The sequence below is a fragment of the Scylla paramamosain genome, chromosome 37, assembly GCF_035594125.1.
Source record: "Scylla paramamosain isolate STU-SP2022 chromosome 37, ASM3559412v1, whole genome shotgun sequence".
Lineage (NCBI taxonomy): Eukaryota > Metazoa > Arthropoda > Malacostraca > Decapoda > Portunidae > Scylla > Scylla paramamosain.
The window spans coordinates 15,169,810-15,184,809 of NC_087187.1; the positions used below are offsets into that span (position 1 = coordinate 15,169,810).

The window sequence follows — 15,000 nt, forward strand, 5'->3', positions numbered from 1 at the left end:
AGGAAGGTGGAAATACAGAAGCAGGCAGGGAGTTCCAGAGTTTACCAGAGAAAGGGATGAATGACGTAGAATACTTAACACTTGCATTAGAGAGATGGACAGAATAGGGGTGAGAGAAAGAAGAAAGTCTTGTGCAGCGAGGCAGCGGAAGGAAGGGAGACATGCAGTTAGCAAGATCAGAAGAACAGTTAGCATGAAAATAGCGGTAGAAGATAGCAAGAGATGCAACACTGTGGTGATGAGAAAGAGGTTGAAGACAGTCAGTTGGAGGAGAGGAGTTGAGACGAAAAGCTTTTGATTCTGAAGGCTGAAGGCTGAAGGCTGAAGACAGTCAGTTAGAGGAGAGGAGAGGAAATGATGAGACAAAGCTTTTGATTCCACCCTGTCTAGAAGAGTGGTATGAGTGGAACACCCTCGGATATGTGATGCATACTCCATACATGGTCGAATAAGGCTCCTATACAGAGTTAGCAGCTGGAAGGATTAAAAAAAAAAATGGTGGAGACGTCATCTAACTTCATAGAAGCTGTTTTCGCTAGAGATGAGATGTCAAGTTTCCAGTTTAGATCATTACCTTAAATTAATGGACTCTAGAGGATCTAGTTAGCGTTTTCAAGTGTTTTCTTGATCCGAGTGACATTTTAACGAGTATTTTGCATTCTCAGTGTAAAAACATTCACGAGAACTCGTGGCCTCTGAGAATATTTCTTAAAGGAGCCCGAAGCGTTCTGACCACAGGCCCAGACACGCGTGACGTACACTTCCGTTTGGTCATGTTCACACACTCGACAGATACTTGACAAATACTTACTCGACAAATACTTGACTCAGAAAACGGCTTTAGTCTGAGCAAAACTGTTTCCTGCTCGAAATGAGTTTTCAGATTATCGCGCGATGCAATGAAACGAGTTCTTGAGAAGTTGGAGGCTTTAAATCATTAATTAAATCTGTTAAACGAGATTGTTGTATCAAATAAGTGAAGAGTTAGTGCTATAAGCAAGAATAAGATGTCTCTTAAGAAGAAAGAAAAAAAAAAAGGGATTATAGAAATACCTTTAGCCTACTTATTTAACACTTTATTTCTCGGCAAAGTATGTCGTGATCTACACAGTGAAGGAAGCAGCAGCAGTGAAATCAGTGAAGTGAATGAGTCTGAACTTAAACTTAACCTAACCATCAGATGAAACCGCTAATGTAATTTCAATATTATCCGAAAGAAAACACTTACTAGAGGGAGATTCAAAGGAGAGGAATATCCACGGCTGTCCTGGCGGGCGGCTCGCGGGGAGAGAGTAAGAAGGTTTCATGTCTCCCGGGTGGAAGACCACAGCGGCGGCAGAGTCAAGGAGTCGGTGGTCGTACACAAGCTCACACCTGCTCTCCGGGCACTGGCGGGACACTTGCCTGATAGATGCAATACATAAGGCAAGGTCTGGAGTGGCGGCGGCGGCGGCGGCGGTGGTGGTGGTGGTGATAATGTTTTGGGAATGAGGCTGAATCTAGATGATCATTTTTTCCTTTTATGATATGCCTCCCTTACTTCTGCCTCGGGGGGAAAATTGAACTTACCATCCAGGCTTCATTATTTCTGAAGCTGAATAGCTGACGTAAGTAATGGCTCTTTCCCCAATTCGGAATGAATCGGATAATGATATCGGAAATCTTATAAACATTGAAAATTGCAGGTAATGCTGGCAATTCATTCCCATGACACAGCACTGGCAGAACAGTGGTGTGTCTGACGGAACAAAACATGCGATATGACCTCACAAAACTGAAAAGCATCGGGCTTTTTTTATTTATTTATTTTTTCTAGTCAGGTTTTGAAGGAAGACTGTCAGCACATCAAGGGACTCGGCATTAAAGAAAGACACCAAACACAGCAGAAGAGAGCGCCACGCGTCACTTAACTTCTGCAAGGCCACGAGTGTACAAGTTCCGTCAGGCGCTTCCTGCTTGTCGCTGCCCTGCTGTGCATCTCAATGGGTGTCTATCGCACGTTATATTTCCATACGCCTTTTTTTTTTATTTATTTATTTATTTTATTTTTTTTATTACTAATGGACTGAGTAGGAGTAAAAGAAACCATGCGCTAAACGAGGAACGGGAGAGATGGTATTCTTTGGTCTCCGTCCTGAGGGAAGGAGTGGAGTGGTCATGTGAGGCTGAACAACTCCTGATTGGATGTTATTGTGCGGAGGACTCAAGTCGCTACTCACATTAAATAAAAATAAATAAATAAATAAATGAATGAATAAACAAATTAAAAAGTCGCTACTCACATTAAATAAATAAATACAATGAACAAATAAATAAATAAAGGGAAGGAAAAAAATCGGCCGTAACCTTCATTTCACATGAGTGTTCCTCACCTGAAGAAGATTTGCTCCCAGGCGAAGCTCTGTTCTCCCCAAAACGATGTCCAGATGAGGATACGCTTGTGTGGTGAACACGCCGAGCCCCCGCCCCAGCCCCCGCTCAGTGCCTCTCCTGCCGCGGGCGGGGCCATCATGTTGCTGGACACACACACACACACACACACACACACACACACACACACACACACACACAAAGAGTAACGTGTTATCATAATCATAATGATGATAATATGTGATAACACTAAATAATAACAACAATAATAATAACAATATTAATCAAGTGGAAAATGGTGGTGAATGTAAATACTTAATGAATATAATTATGAACATTTACCCTGTAACTTTTCTTATCATAATATAATTTTTCCAGCCATGCCTCCTCACATCTCTTGCTTCGAGTGTGTGAACGCTTTACGGAGGAGGATTCAGAAACTGTCCCGACGAGGCACCAGGACTGGTGACGGCGAAGCTAAGCCTTCCGAAGGTAAATATTAAGACTTAAGAAAAAAAAAACACTGACTGGGTAGGCACAACATCAGTAACGAAGAGCGCCGCAGAAAGCGTAGGGAATTCCACAACGGAAATTAATCGCGAGATACTGTATTCCTGGAGTGTTCTGAAGCAATGAGGGTCTTTGGTAACCCGTGACGTGAATCAAGCTCCACATCCCGTCGTATTTCGATCTGTATTCTGTAGTACCTGATGGAAATTGCCCAATTCGTACTTACGTGAATGATATAATTACACTGTTTGAGATCATTTGAAAGTTCTAATACTGTACCGGCTTCCGACGCCGTTCAGCCAGTGACCTGACGCTGCCCTGACGCCTGGAGCAGGATATATACGTATTTCTAATATTACGAAGTCAGTTAGTCATCAGATGTTTTCCTTTCGTCAACAACTTCGGCAGCTGATCCGAGCAAAGCATCCGCCATGATTGCTGCAACAGACATTTGCAGCAAAATCCAGTGTTCGTGCCTCCCGGGGAACACTGGACCAAGTCTCTATTGTCGTGGATGAGCAAAAGGAAGCAACTCGTGTACTTACCTCCTCCCACGGGGGACGCCACGAGCTTGGACGGCTGTTAGGCACTGGTAGGTTTTTATTCGGACACTTATTAATGTGCGGTGAACGGCGGAGAAGAAAGATAGGAAAGTAGTAGATAGAAAAGATAGGATAGATAGGAAAGTAGAAAGATAGGAAAGTAGTGTAGCTGAATGTGGCAGCCGAACAAGTTGAGTATGCAGAGCAGAGCATGTGAAGCAGTAGCCGAACGAGTTGAGTTTGCTGTTGCTGAGAGTGTCAGTCTGAAGTGTTGGCCACTCATCCAAGTACGCAGTTCGCTTGCATAATAAAGTGACAAATTGGGTTGAATTCCAGAGCAGACTCACTCCACATACGGTGTCGAGAGCATTCTCTAGTCTCTGTACATATCTTTATATAATTATACAGTTTATACATATCATACATAAAGAACGAAGCTCTGAAGGCACACAAGCCCAAGTATTCTTATACGGCGGTCACTGGCTGCTAATATTTCCCCACAAACTACACAGCCAGCTTATTTATTTTCTTATTCATATTTTGCACAGGTAAGAATTAAAGCGAAATAGACAGCCAGACAGACGTGGCGTGGCGCGCCTTACCCTCGTGGAAGGCGAGCGCTCTGCATTGTGCTGATGGAAAGGAATCCACACAGCGTTCCCAGCGTTACCGTCACCAACATCACCATCAGCACCACGCCGCCTCCTCGCCTCTGCACTTGCACGCACGGCATCACCGCCACGAATGTTCCCGCCTGGGCGCCTCTCAGGTGTGGAGATGAACACTGGGACTGGAAGCCGCGACGCGTCCACCTGGAGCTGAGCAATAGACAGGAAAGGACCTCACTACTTGTCCATGAGAGAGAGAGAGAGAGAGAGAGAGAGAGAGAGAGAGAGAGAGAGAGAGAGAGAGAGAGAGAGAGAATAAATCACCAGTGACATAAAAACCTTCGTTTGTCGCATCTTAACGGTTTATAACGTTAACTCAGTGTTGACATGCAATGATAAACAACCTCTGAGTCGTGCTCATTGGTTGAGAAATTCCATGCAAGAAACAAATACAGGCGTGTGCTGCCTCTCGCTTGTTGGTTATTTTATCACAGGAAAGAATAACATGCATCTTCATACAGACAAAACTCAGGTTACCAACACCTGGAGTCTCATCCTCCCCTTGTGACCTCCCTACATGAACACCCTCCCCCATCAACATCCACAGACACTCTCACACTTTTCCAAGCCGTGCTCACACCCAAACCTACACTCACGTCCACACGCTGCGCTATGCCTACGCCTGCCTCGCGTCACCAACGGCCTCCTCACGCGCTCATCCTCAACTTTTCCAGGGCTGTCAACACCCCGTGATATCTAACTCTAGTCCGGCTGCCACTAACACACACACATACACACACACACACACGGCTCACAACCAAGAAGGCCCGGATTCGAATCCAGGGCGCGGCGAGGCAAATGGGCGAGCCTCTTAAAGTGTAGCCCCTGTTCACCTAGCAATAAGTAAGTACGGGATGTAACCCGAGGGATTGTGACCTCGCCGTCCCGGTGTGTGGTGTGTCAGTGGTCTCAGTCCTACCCAAGGATCGGTCACTATGAGCTCTGAGCTCTTTCCGTAGGGGAACGGCTGGCTGGGTGACCAGCAGACGACTGTAGGTGAATTACACACACACACACACACACACACACACACACACACACAGATAGATGCGGACACTGGATCAAACGAGTGCAGCTCAGGCAGTGAATACAACTTCCTCCTCACCCACACACGCAACAAAGAGAGTAATGAAAAGGAAAAGTAATGAGCATCGATCACCCACACACTCTGGTTCGTTCATTATATATATATATATATATATATATATATATATATATATATATATATATATATATATATATATATATATATATATATATATATATATATATATATATATATATATATATATATATATATATATATATATATATATATATATATATATATATATATACGAGTATGAGAAGGGTTCGTCCATACGGAATGTTATGTGGTAGAAGAAAGCGCAGGCCCACACCACTGTCAGCATTTTCTTATTTTTGGTTACGTTTCGGGAAATAGAATCTTCAGACCGTCAAACTAAAACATAAGCTCCTGCGACACCAACACAATATGAACTCACGCTCTATCTTGTCATAGAGTGCTCCTGTGGCTCCTGTGGCTCCTGTCGGTGGATGGGAACTAAAACACAAACTTAAATGTTGCAGACGCTAAACGTTGTGTAGTGTTGTTTAGTGTTAAATGTTGTGTAGTGTTGTTTAGTGTTAAATGTTATGTAGCGTTGTTTATTGTTAAATGTTGTGTAGCGTCTGTAACTTTCAACAGTTTGTGTTTTAGTTTTCATCCGCCAATAGGAGCCCTCCACGGCAAGATATTATGTTGGTGTCGCTGGAACTTAGATGGTCCCCAGTTAACACAAGCAAGTCTGTCACTTTCTTCCTTTACTCAAGAGTGACGTTTCATTGCATTTTTAGTGATTTTCAACCAGTTTTAGTTTAACGGTCAAAAGATGGGACTGTGTGTTCCTGAAACGTAACCAAATATAAAGGAATGCTGCCAGTACTGTGCGTCTACGCTTTCCTCTGCAACATAAGATTCACTACGGATAAACCTTTCTTATATATATATATATATATATATATATATATATATATATATATATATATATATATATATATATATATATATATATATATATATATATATATATATATATATATATATGTAAAATTCAAACTATGTAGTCCCATATGAATGGAGTTTCGCCAAAGTCCAACACAAACGTATATTCAGTGTGCCGCCAAGCAGTGAGTGGAGTCAGGGAGCGCAGCGCCAGGTGCAGGCGACTCGACACACACGTACACTAAATCTGAGCGCCACCTTCACACTGCCGCCCAGCCGCCGCGTACTGCTGCTTTATGGGTCGATATCACTTTCATCGCTGATTTACACCGTGGAGGCATTAACTCTATGGTTATCACGCGCCCCGACCCTTGAAATGCTGCGCCTTGTTGAAGCGCGTGCGCAGCAGCAACTGGAGAACAACCGTGGCGTGGGTTTCACTTGTGCAAAACAAGAGCAAGTACTTCAAAGGACAGCGAAGGATACACAAACAAGATGTTAAAACTACCGTTCTCTCTCTCTCTCTCTCTCTCTCTCTCTCTCTCTCTCTCTCTCTCTCTCTCTCTCTCTCTCTCTCTCTCTCTCTCTAAAATAGAACTTCAATCAGATTTATTATTTGGTAATTCAGTAGCCACTTCTTTCAAGCTGAATTTCTGATATGCCTTGTCTTGCATGCTTACTTTCATAAGAACATAAGAAATAATGGAAGCTGCGAGAAGCCATCAGGCTTTCACGTGGCAGTCCCTATGTGAAATATATCTACCTATTTCCACCTATCATCCCCATCCATGAATCTGTCTAATCTTCTTTTAAAGCTCCCTAGTGTCTTAGCACTAACAACTTGATTACTGAGTCCTTTCCATTCATCTACCACTCTATTTGAGAACCAATATCTCCCTATCTCTTCCTTAAACCTTAATTTTTCAAGATTGAACCCGTTATTTCTTCTATCCTGGTTCCTGATCCTAAGAATTTTGCTTACGTCTCCCTTGTTATAACCCTTATACCACTTAAAGACTTCTATCAGGTCCCCTCTTAACCTACGTCTCTCTATAGAATGTAAATTTAACAGCTTCAGTCTCGCCTCGTAAGGAATACTCCTCATCCCCTGTATCCTTTTAGTCATTCTCCTCTGTACTGATTCTAATAGATCTATATCTTTCCTGTTATGTGGTGACCAGAATTGCACCGCGTAGTGTAGATGAAATCTGACCAGCGCCAAATATAACTTTAATATTACTTCGGGCCTTCTACTTTTAACACTCCCAAAAATTAATCCTAATACCCTATTTGCCCTGTTTCTGGCCTCTATGTTTTGCTTTCTTAGACGTAATTCAGAGTTAACTATAACTCCTAAATCTTATTCGTACCCTGAACCTACCAGAGCTTCGTTGTTTATTGTGTACCTACTGTGTGGGTTTCCTCTACCTACTTTGCATTTGTTGATATTAAACTGCATTTGCCACCTGTCTGCCCATTCGTTCATTCTATCTAAATCTGCTTGCAAGGCGATGGCATCCGATTCTGAGCTAATTAATCTATTTATCATTGTGTCATCTGCAAATTTACTGACATCACTAATTTCACTATCCAGATCATTGATATATATTAAAAGCAACAATGGACCTAATACTGATCTAGCTCTGTGGCACCCACTAATTACTTGACCCCACTCGGATTTAGAGCCGTCTATTACAACTCTACTCGTATGTCGCCTGTCGTTTAGCCATGACCTTATCCAGCCTCTTTCCACCGACCATATTTACATGGAATATGCTGAAGGAGTGCGATAAAAATTTTAGTGTACCACTATAATGCACCACGGCAGCCACACTGACTTTACATGTGGTGAGATCTGAGATGTTGTGGCAATGCTGCGCCGCATCCCTGCGTGAAATGCATCACTTGGGGTGTTCACGCTCTGCAGCGCGTCGTGTGTACGAGTCCAACCTTTCGTCTCACTGAGGAGCAGGGACAAGTCAGCCTGAGCAGGGCCACTTCACATCCACCAAACACACACACACACACACACACACACACACACACATACTAGTTGGATGAGCATAACATGTCCTATATTTATCACCAACACTTCGCATTACTACCTGCAGAGTAATTTGCTGTATCATGCCCTGAGGTTAAAGAAGTTCCAAAAATGGGAAGCACACATCTCATTTCAAAGTATTTCCTCTCAATGGCAATAATTTGTACAGTTGGTCGTATTGCGGCAACAGCTGAGGAAAGCACGTGGAGGACATTCTGTACATGGAGGGTCGTGTCTGGTACCAGGTAGGCTACAGTATGCGTTCATCAGCAAAGCATGTCTGCCATTTGTTTGATTACCGTGTTATTAAATAAAACAAACGTGATCTTTTGTATTGCTGAATGTTATATACAATACCTGCGCATGTGGAACCTTTGAAAACTTCCTTGCTCGGAGAAAAGGTGGCACCGCGCAGTGTTGAACAAGGGAAGGCACAGTGTGGGAGCCGCTGCCGTGCACTTACAGGTACAGCTTATAGGTAAAGGACTAGACAAACATTACTTTTTATTTCAAGTCATGCATTTTTTTCTATTTTTTTTTTTTTTTTTTTGGAGGGGAGGGGGTATAATATCTATATCTGAAATTCATAGTTACTCAACTTCTGTGTAATTAGTACATGTGGTCTGTAACATGATTGTAAATGTCATAAATTGGTGACATTATTTTACAAAGGGAACTTCACAATCCTCTCTCCCTTTATTGCCGTGTCTCGTCACACTTTGATCTCCCTCGTCCGTTTTATTTCTCTCCTTGCAGTTTTATTTTTCTTTTTTTATACTCTGAAATATTATCTGTAAGGTCTTTTTGGGTATTATATTTCTGGGTATATATATATATATATATATATATATATATATATATATATATATATATATATATATATATATATATATATATATATATATATATATATATATATATATATATATATATATATATATATATATATATATATATATATATATATATATATATATATATATATATATATATATATTTTTTTTTTTTTTTTTTTTTTTTTTTTTTTTTTTTTTTTTTTTTTTTCATGTAGGAAGGACACTGGCCAAGGGCAACAAAAATCCAATAAAAAAAAGTGCCCACTGAAATGCCAGTCCCATAAAACGGTCAAGGCAGCAGTCAAAAATTAATGAATAAGTGTCTTGAAACCTCCCTCTTGAAGGAATTCAAGTCATAGGAAGGTGGAAATACAGAAGCAGGCAGGAAGTTCCAGAGTTTACCAGAGAAAGGGATGAATGATTGAGAATACTGGTTAAGTTGGAGAATACTTGGTTAACTCTGGTGGACAGAATAGGGGTGAAAGAAAGAAAAAAGTCTTGTGCAGCGAGGCCGCGGGAGGAGGGGATGCATGCAGTTAGCGAGATCAGAAGAGCAGTTAGCATTAAAATAGCGGTAGAAGACAGCAGGAGATGCAACATTGCGGCGGTGAGAGAGAAGGTGAAGACAGTCAGTTAGAGGAGAGGAGTTGATGAGACGAAAAGCTTTTGATTCCACCCTGTCTAAAAGAGCAGTACGAGTGGAATCCCCCCAGACATGTGAAGCATACTGCACGGATAAGGCCCTTGTACAGAGTTAGCAGCTGGGGGGGGTGAGATAAACTAGCGGAGACGTCTCAGAACACCTAACTTCATAGAAGCTGTTTTAGCTAGAGATGAGGTGTGAAGTTTCCAGTTCAGATTATAAGTAAAGGACAGACCGAGGATGTTCAGTGTAGAAGAGGGGGACAGTTGAGTGTCATTGAAGAAGAGGGGATAGTTGTCTGGAAGGTTGTGTCGAGTTGATAGATGGAGGAATTGAGTTTTTGAGGCATTGAACAATACCAAGTTTGCTCTGCCCCAATCAGAAATTTTAGAAAGATCAGAAGTCAAGCGTTCTGTGGCTTCCCTGCGTGAAATGTTTACCTCCTGAAGGGTCGGACGTCTATGAAAAGACGTGGAAAAGTGCAGGGTGGTATCATCAGCGTAGGAGTGGATAGGACAAGAAGTTTGGTTTAGATCATCAGTGAATAGTAAGAAGAGAGTGGGTGACAGGACAGAACACTGAGGAACACCACTGTTAATAGATTTAGGAGAAGAACAGTGACCGTTTACCACAGCAGCAATAGAACGGTCAGAAAGGAAACTTGAGATAAAGTTACAGAGAGAAGGATAGAAGCCGTAGGAGGGTAGTTTGGAAATCAAAGCTTTGTGCCAGACTCTATCAAAAGCTTTTGATATATCCAAGGCAACAGCAAAAGTTTCACCAAAATCTCTAAAAGAGGATGACCAAGACTCAGTAAGGAAAGCCAGAAGATCACCAGTAGAGCGGCCTTGACGGAACCCATACTGGCGATCAGATAGAAGGTTGTGAAGTGATAGATGTTTAAGAGTCTTCCTGTTGAGGATAGATTCAAAAACTTTAGATAGGCAGGAAATTGAAGCAATAGGACGGTAGTTTGAGGGATTGGAACGGTCACCTTTTTTTAGGAACAGGTTGAATGTAGGCAAACTTCCAGCAAGAAGGGAAGGTAGATGTTGACAGACAGAGCTGAAAGAGTTTGACTTGGCAAGGTGCAAGCACGGAGGCACAGTTTCGGAGGACAATAGGAGGGACCCCATCAGGTTCATAAGCCTTCCGAGGGTTTAGGCCAGCGAGGGCATGGAAAACATCATTGCGAAAAATTTTAATAGGTGGCATGAAGTAATCAGAGGGTGGAGGAGAGGGAGGAACAAGCCCAGAATCGTCCAAGGTAATGTTTTTAGCAAAGGTTTGAGCGAAGAGTTCAGCTTTAGAAATAGATGTGATAGCAGTGGTGCCATCTAGTTGAAATAGAGGAGGGAAAGAAGAAGAAGCAAAGTTACTGAAGATATTTTTGGCTAGATGCCAGAAGTCACGAGGGGAGTTAGATCTTGGAAGGTTTTGACACTTTCTGTTAATGAAGGAGTTTTTGGCTAGTTGGAGAACAGACTTGGCATGGTTCCAGGCAGAAATGTAAAGAGCAAGAGATTCTGGTGATGGAAGGCTTAAGTACCTTTTGTGGGCCACCTCTCTATCATGTATAGCACGAGAACAAGCTGTGTTAAACCAAGGTTTAGAAGATTTAGGACGAGAAAAAGAGTGAGGAATGTACGCCTCCATGCCAGACACTATCACCTCTGTTATGCGCTCAGCACACAAAGACAGGTCTCTGACACGGAAGCAGTAGTCATTCCAAGGAAAATCAGCAAAATACCTCCTCAGGTCCTCCCAACTAGCAGAGGCAAAACGCCAGAGGCACCTTTGCTTAGGGGATCCTGAGGAGGGATTGGAGCAATAGGACAAGATAAAGATATGAGATTGTGATCGGAGGAGCCCAACGGAGAAGAAAGGGTGACAGCATAAGCAGAAGGATTAGAGGTCAGGAAAAGGTCAAGAATGTTGGGCGTATCTCCAAGACGGTCAGGAATACGAGTAGGGTGTTGCACCAATTGCTCTATGTCGTGGAGGATAGCAAAGTTGTAAGCTAGTTCACCAGGATGGTCAGTGAAGGGAGAGGAAAGCCAAAACTGGTGGTGAACATTGAAGTCTCCAAGAATGGAGATCTCTGCAAAAGGGAAGAGGGTCAGAATGTGCTCCACTTTAGAAGTTAAGTAGTCAAAGAATTTCTTATAGTCAGAGGAGTTAGGTGAGAGGTATACAACACAGATAAATTTAGTATGAGAGTGACACTGTAGTCGTAGCCAGATGGTAGAAAACTCGGAAGATTCAAGAGCGTGGGCACGAGAGCAGGTTAAGTCATTGCGCACATAAACGCAGCATCCAGCTTTGGATCGAAAATGAGGATAGAGAAAGTAGGAGGGAACAGAAAAGTGGCTACTGTCAGTTGCCTCAGACACCTGAGTTTCAGTGAGGAAAAGAAGATGAGGTTTAGAAGAGGAGAGGTGGTGTTCTACAGATTGAAAATTAGATTTTAGACCGCGAATGTTGCAGAAGTTAATGAAGAAAAAGTTTAGGGGGGTGTCAAGACACTTAAGGTCGTCGACAGAAAGGCAGTCCGACCTGGGGACATTTATGGTCCCCTCCTCAGATGGGGACTCCGAGGTTGGTGTAGGAGTCGCCATGATGATTTTAATTTTTTTTTTTAGTGAAGGGTGTGTGTGTTATTAGGTGCTTGTAGTTTTGTGTGGAGGAAGAGAGTTGTCTTTAGAGGGCAGGCTGTGACTGCCCTCTAAATGAGGTCACAGCTGTGTTTAATAATAGGTTTACAGCACCCCCTGATCCAGTGCTTTAGACCTCACTGGGAGTAATTATTGTTTCGGCAGGTTGCTGTCTCCTTGCAGCCCCGCATCCTTGCCCGCTCCTTTGCGCGGCCACATGGGGCTGTGGATCATGCGTGATGCTCCACACAGTAGCTCCTCACGTAATGATGGGGCACAAGACACATTCTTAACCAGACCGGTGGTAGCAGAAACGCATTTCCAAATTTATCTCTATATATACAACAACAACAACAACATTAACAACAACAACAACAAGGACGAAGATGAGATCAAAATCTGTAGGAATTGTTGTTGTTGTTCTTCCTCTTCTCAAGGTTGCCGCTGACTGGGTAACGTCTCAAGGCTCAAGTCGTGGAGGAAGGTGAAAATTTACGCCCCAGTAGCATTTGCCCGACAGGCCAGGGAGTCACGTATGGGGGAACGTGATGACAAAATAGCGGTTACAATTTCAGGCTAAATATACAGGTGTCTGCTTTCCAGTTTATGTTAAATGTACCACGCCTCCCAAGATATTCGTCTACCATAGGTGCAATGCTTTATTCGCCTGAGAGGGAAAGCTATAAAAAGAATGTTAAGATGAAGACCAACAACAAGAACAAGAAGAAAAAAAAAGAAAAAGAAAAAGGAGGAGGAAGAAGAAAAAACAAGGAGGAGGAAGAGCAGGAAGAACAGGAGGAAGAGAATGAAGAGAGGAGGAGGAGGAGGGGGGAGGAGGAGGAGGAGGAGGAAAAGGAAGAGAGGAGAAGGAGGAGGAGAAGGAGGAGGAGGAGAAGAAACACCCCCAAAAAAATGAAGAAAATGAAAAGGAAAAAATATCACGAACATAAAGGAACAATAACAAGAAAGACCAAAGGAATAATGACGGAAACGACATAACGCAATAACGACAAGAAAAAACTACAAGAGATAAGGAAAAAAATAATCTGGCAAACAGTGAGACGGACAAGTGACAGTAAACCCACAGCAATAGAAAAACACAGTGAATGAGGACAAGTGTTCCTAGTGATAGCGTCATTAGTTTGCCTATTGCTGAAAATAACAGATACTTCAAGGAACACGCAACTTTCTCGTATGTTAGCCCATCCAAGTACTAACCAGACCCAGTGCAGCTTAACCTCGCTGATCGGAGAAATAGTGCGGACGGAGGTGTATTCAGCGTGGTGTGATCGTTGGCTTGGTGTGTTGGAAAGCAAGTTAATAGTGACTGGTATTCTTAAAGGATTTAGGTTTTCATAAGAACTATTTTCAAAGACCGTAGTTATGATTACTTCGTTATCAGGAGTATTTGTCCTCATTGATGATGTAGAATACTTGTTAAATTTTGGAAAATTATCTGAAACTGTTATTTAGATGCTACGTAGATGTGTGTGTGTGTGTGTGTGTGTGTGTGTGTGTGTGTGTGTGTGTGTGTGTGTGTGTGTACTTACCTAGCTGTATTTACCTAGTTGTGGTTTACGGGAGGGGAGTAATTCATAGTATCCCGTCTCTATATCTATCCAGTTTGGTCTTAAGAGCATGGACAGTTACGCCATTGACAACGTCTTTCACTGAGTTGATTCCATTTGTTCCCACTTCTGTGAGGAAAACTACACTTTTTGATGTTACTTCTTCAGTTAACTTTCTTCAGCTTCTTACTGTGTCCCTTTATACTCCGTGTGTCTAAATTTATAAAACATTCTTGTCCACATTTTTCCATACCATTTATCATTCTATAGATACTTATTAAATCCCCTCTCTCTCTCTCCCATTTCCAAGGGTAGGAATTTCCAACATTCTTAATCCTTCTTCATAGGTCGACTTACTCAACTCCGGAACCATCTTAGTGACTGCTCTTTGTACTCTTTCTAATTTTATGATATTCCTCTTTATATGAGACTACATCACTGCCGCATATTCCAATCTTGGTCTTATCATGGAAATCAACAACTTTTTATTATTTCTTTATCCAAAATATGAGAATGCCATTCTTATTCTTTTTAACAAATTCATCGTCTCTCCAGTAATTTTATCAGTGTGTCTGTCCGGAGTCAAATTTTCAGTAACTGTTACTCCTAAATCCACTTCCTCTTTTGATTTCTGTAACTTCACACCATCCATCTCATAATGATATTGTATTCTTTTCTTACTCTTACCAAACTCCATTACTTTACATTTATTTAAACTGAATTCCATTTGTCAAGATTTACTCCATCTATTTATCTTATTTAAATAATCTTGCAGTACCATACAGTCATTTACATTTTCTACCCTTTTCATCAGCTTAGCATCATCCGCATATAAGTTCATATAACTATCTATTTCTTCATTTATGTCGTTCACATATATTACAAACACTGACACCTGTATGCGCGTGTGTGTGTATGTGTGTGTGAGTGAGTATTGAGGATAAGTGTCTTGAAACCTTCCCCTTGAAGGACCTCAAGTCATAGGAAGGTGGAAATATAAAAGTAGGCAGGGAGTTCCAGAGTTTACCAGAGAAAGGGATGAATGACGGAGAATACTGGTTAACTCTTGCATTAGAGAGGTGGACAAAATAAAGGTGAGAGAAAGAAGAAAGTCTTGTGCAACGAGGCCGCGGGAGGAGGGGAGGTATGCAGTTAGCAAG

At 42.0% G+C, this 15,000-nt stretch overlaps 1 protein-coding gene across 1 annotated transcript in view; it reads right to left on the reverse strand.

The window, feature by feature from the left end:
• The window catches only part of LOC135091516 (alpha-(1,3)-fucosyltransferase C-like), a 15,046-nt gene extending 8,442 nt beyond the window's left edge, over positions 1-6,604 (reverse strand). The window contains exons 1-4 of the mRNA XM_063989233.1: positions 6,257-6,604; positions 4,025-4,240; positions 2,373-2,516; positions 1,229-1,404 (exon numbers count right to left, since the gene is read on the reverse strand). Coding sequence (XP_063845303.1) covers positions 1,229-1,404; positions 2,373-2,516; positions 4,025-4,155 — 451 coding nt within the window. The 5' untranslated portion in view covers positions 4,156-4,240; positions 6,257-6,604. The remainder of the gene's footprint in view (positions 1-1,228; positions 1,405-2,372; positions 2,517-4,024; positions 4,241-6,256) is intronic.
• Positions 6,605-15,000: the final 8,396 nt, after the last annotated feature.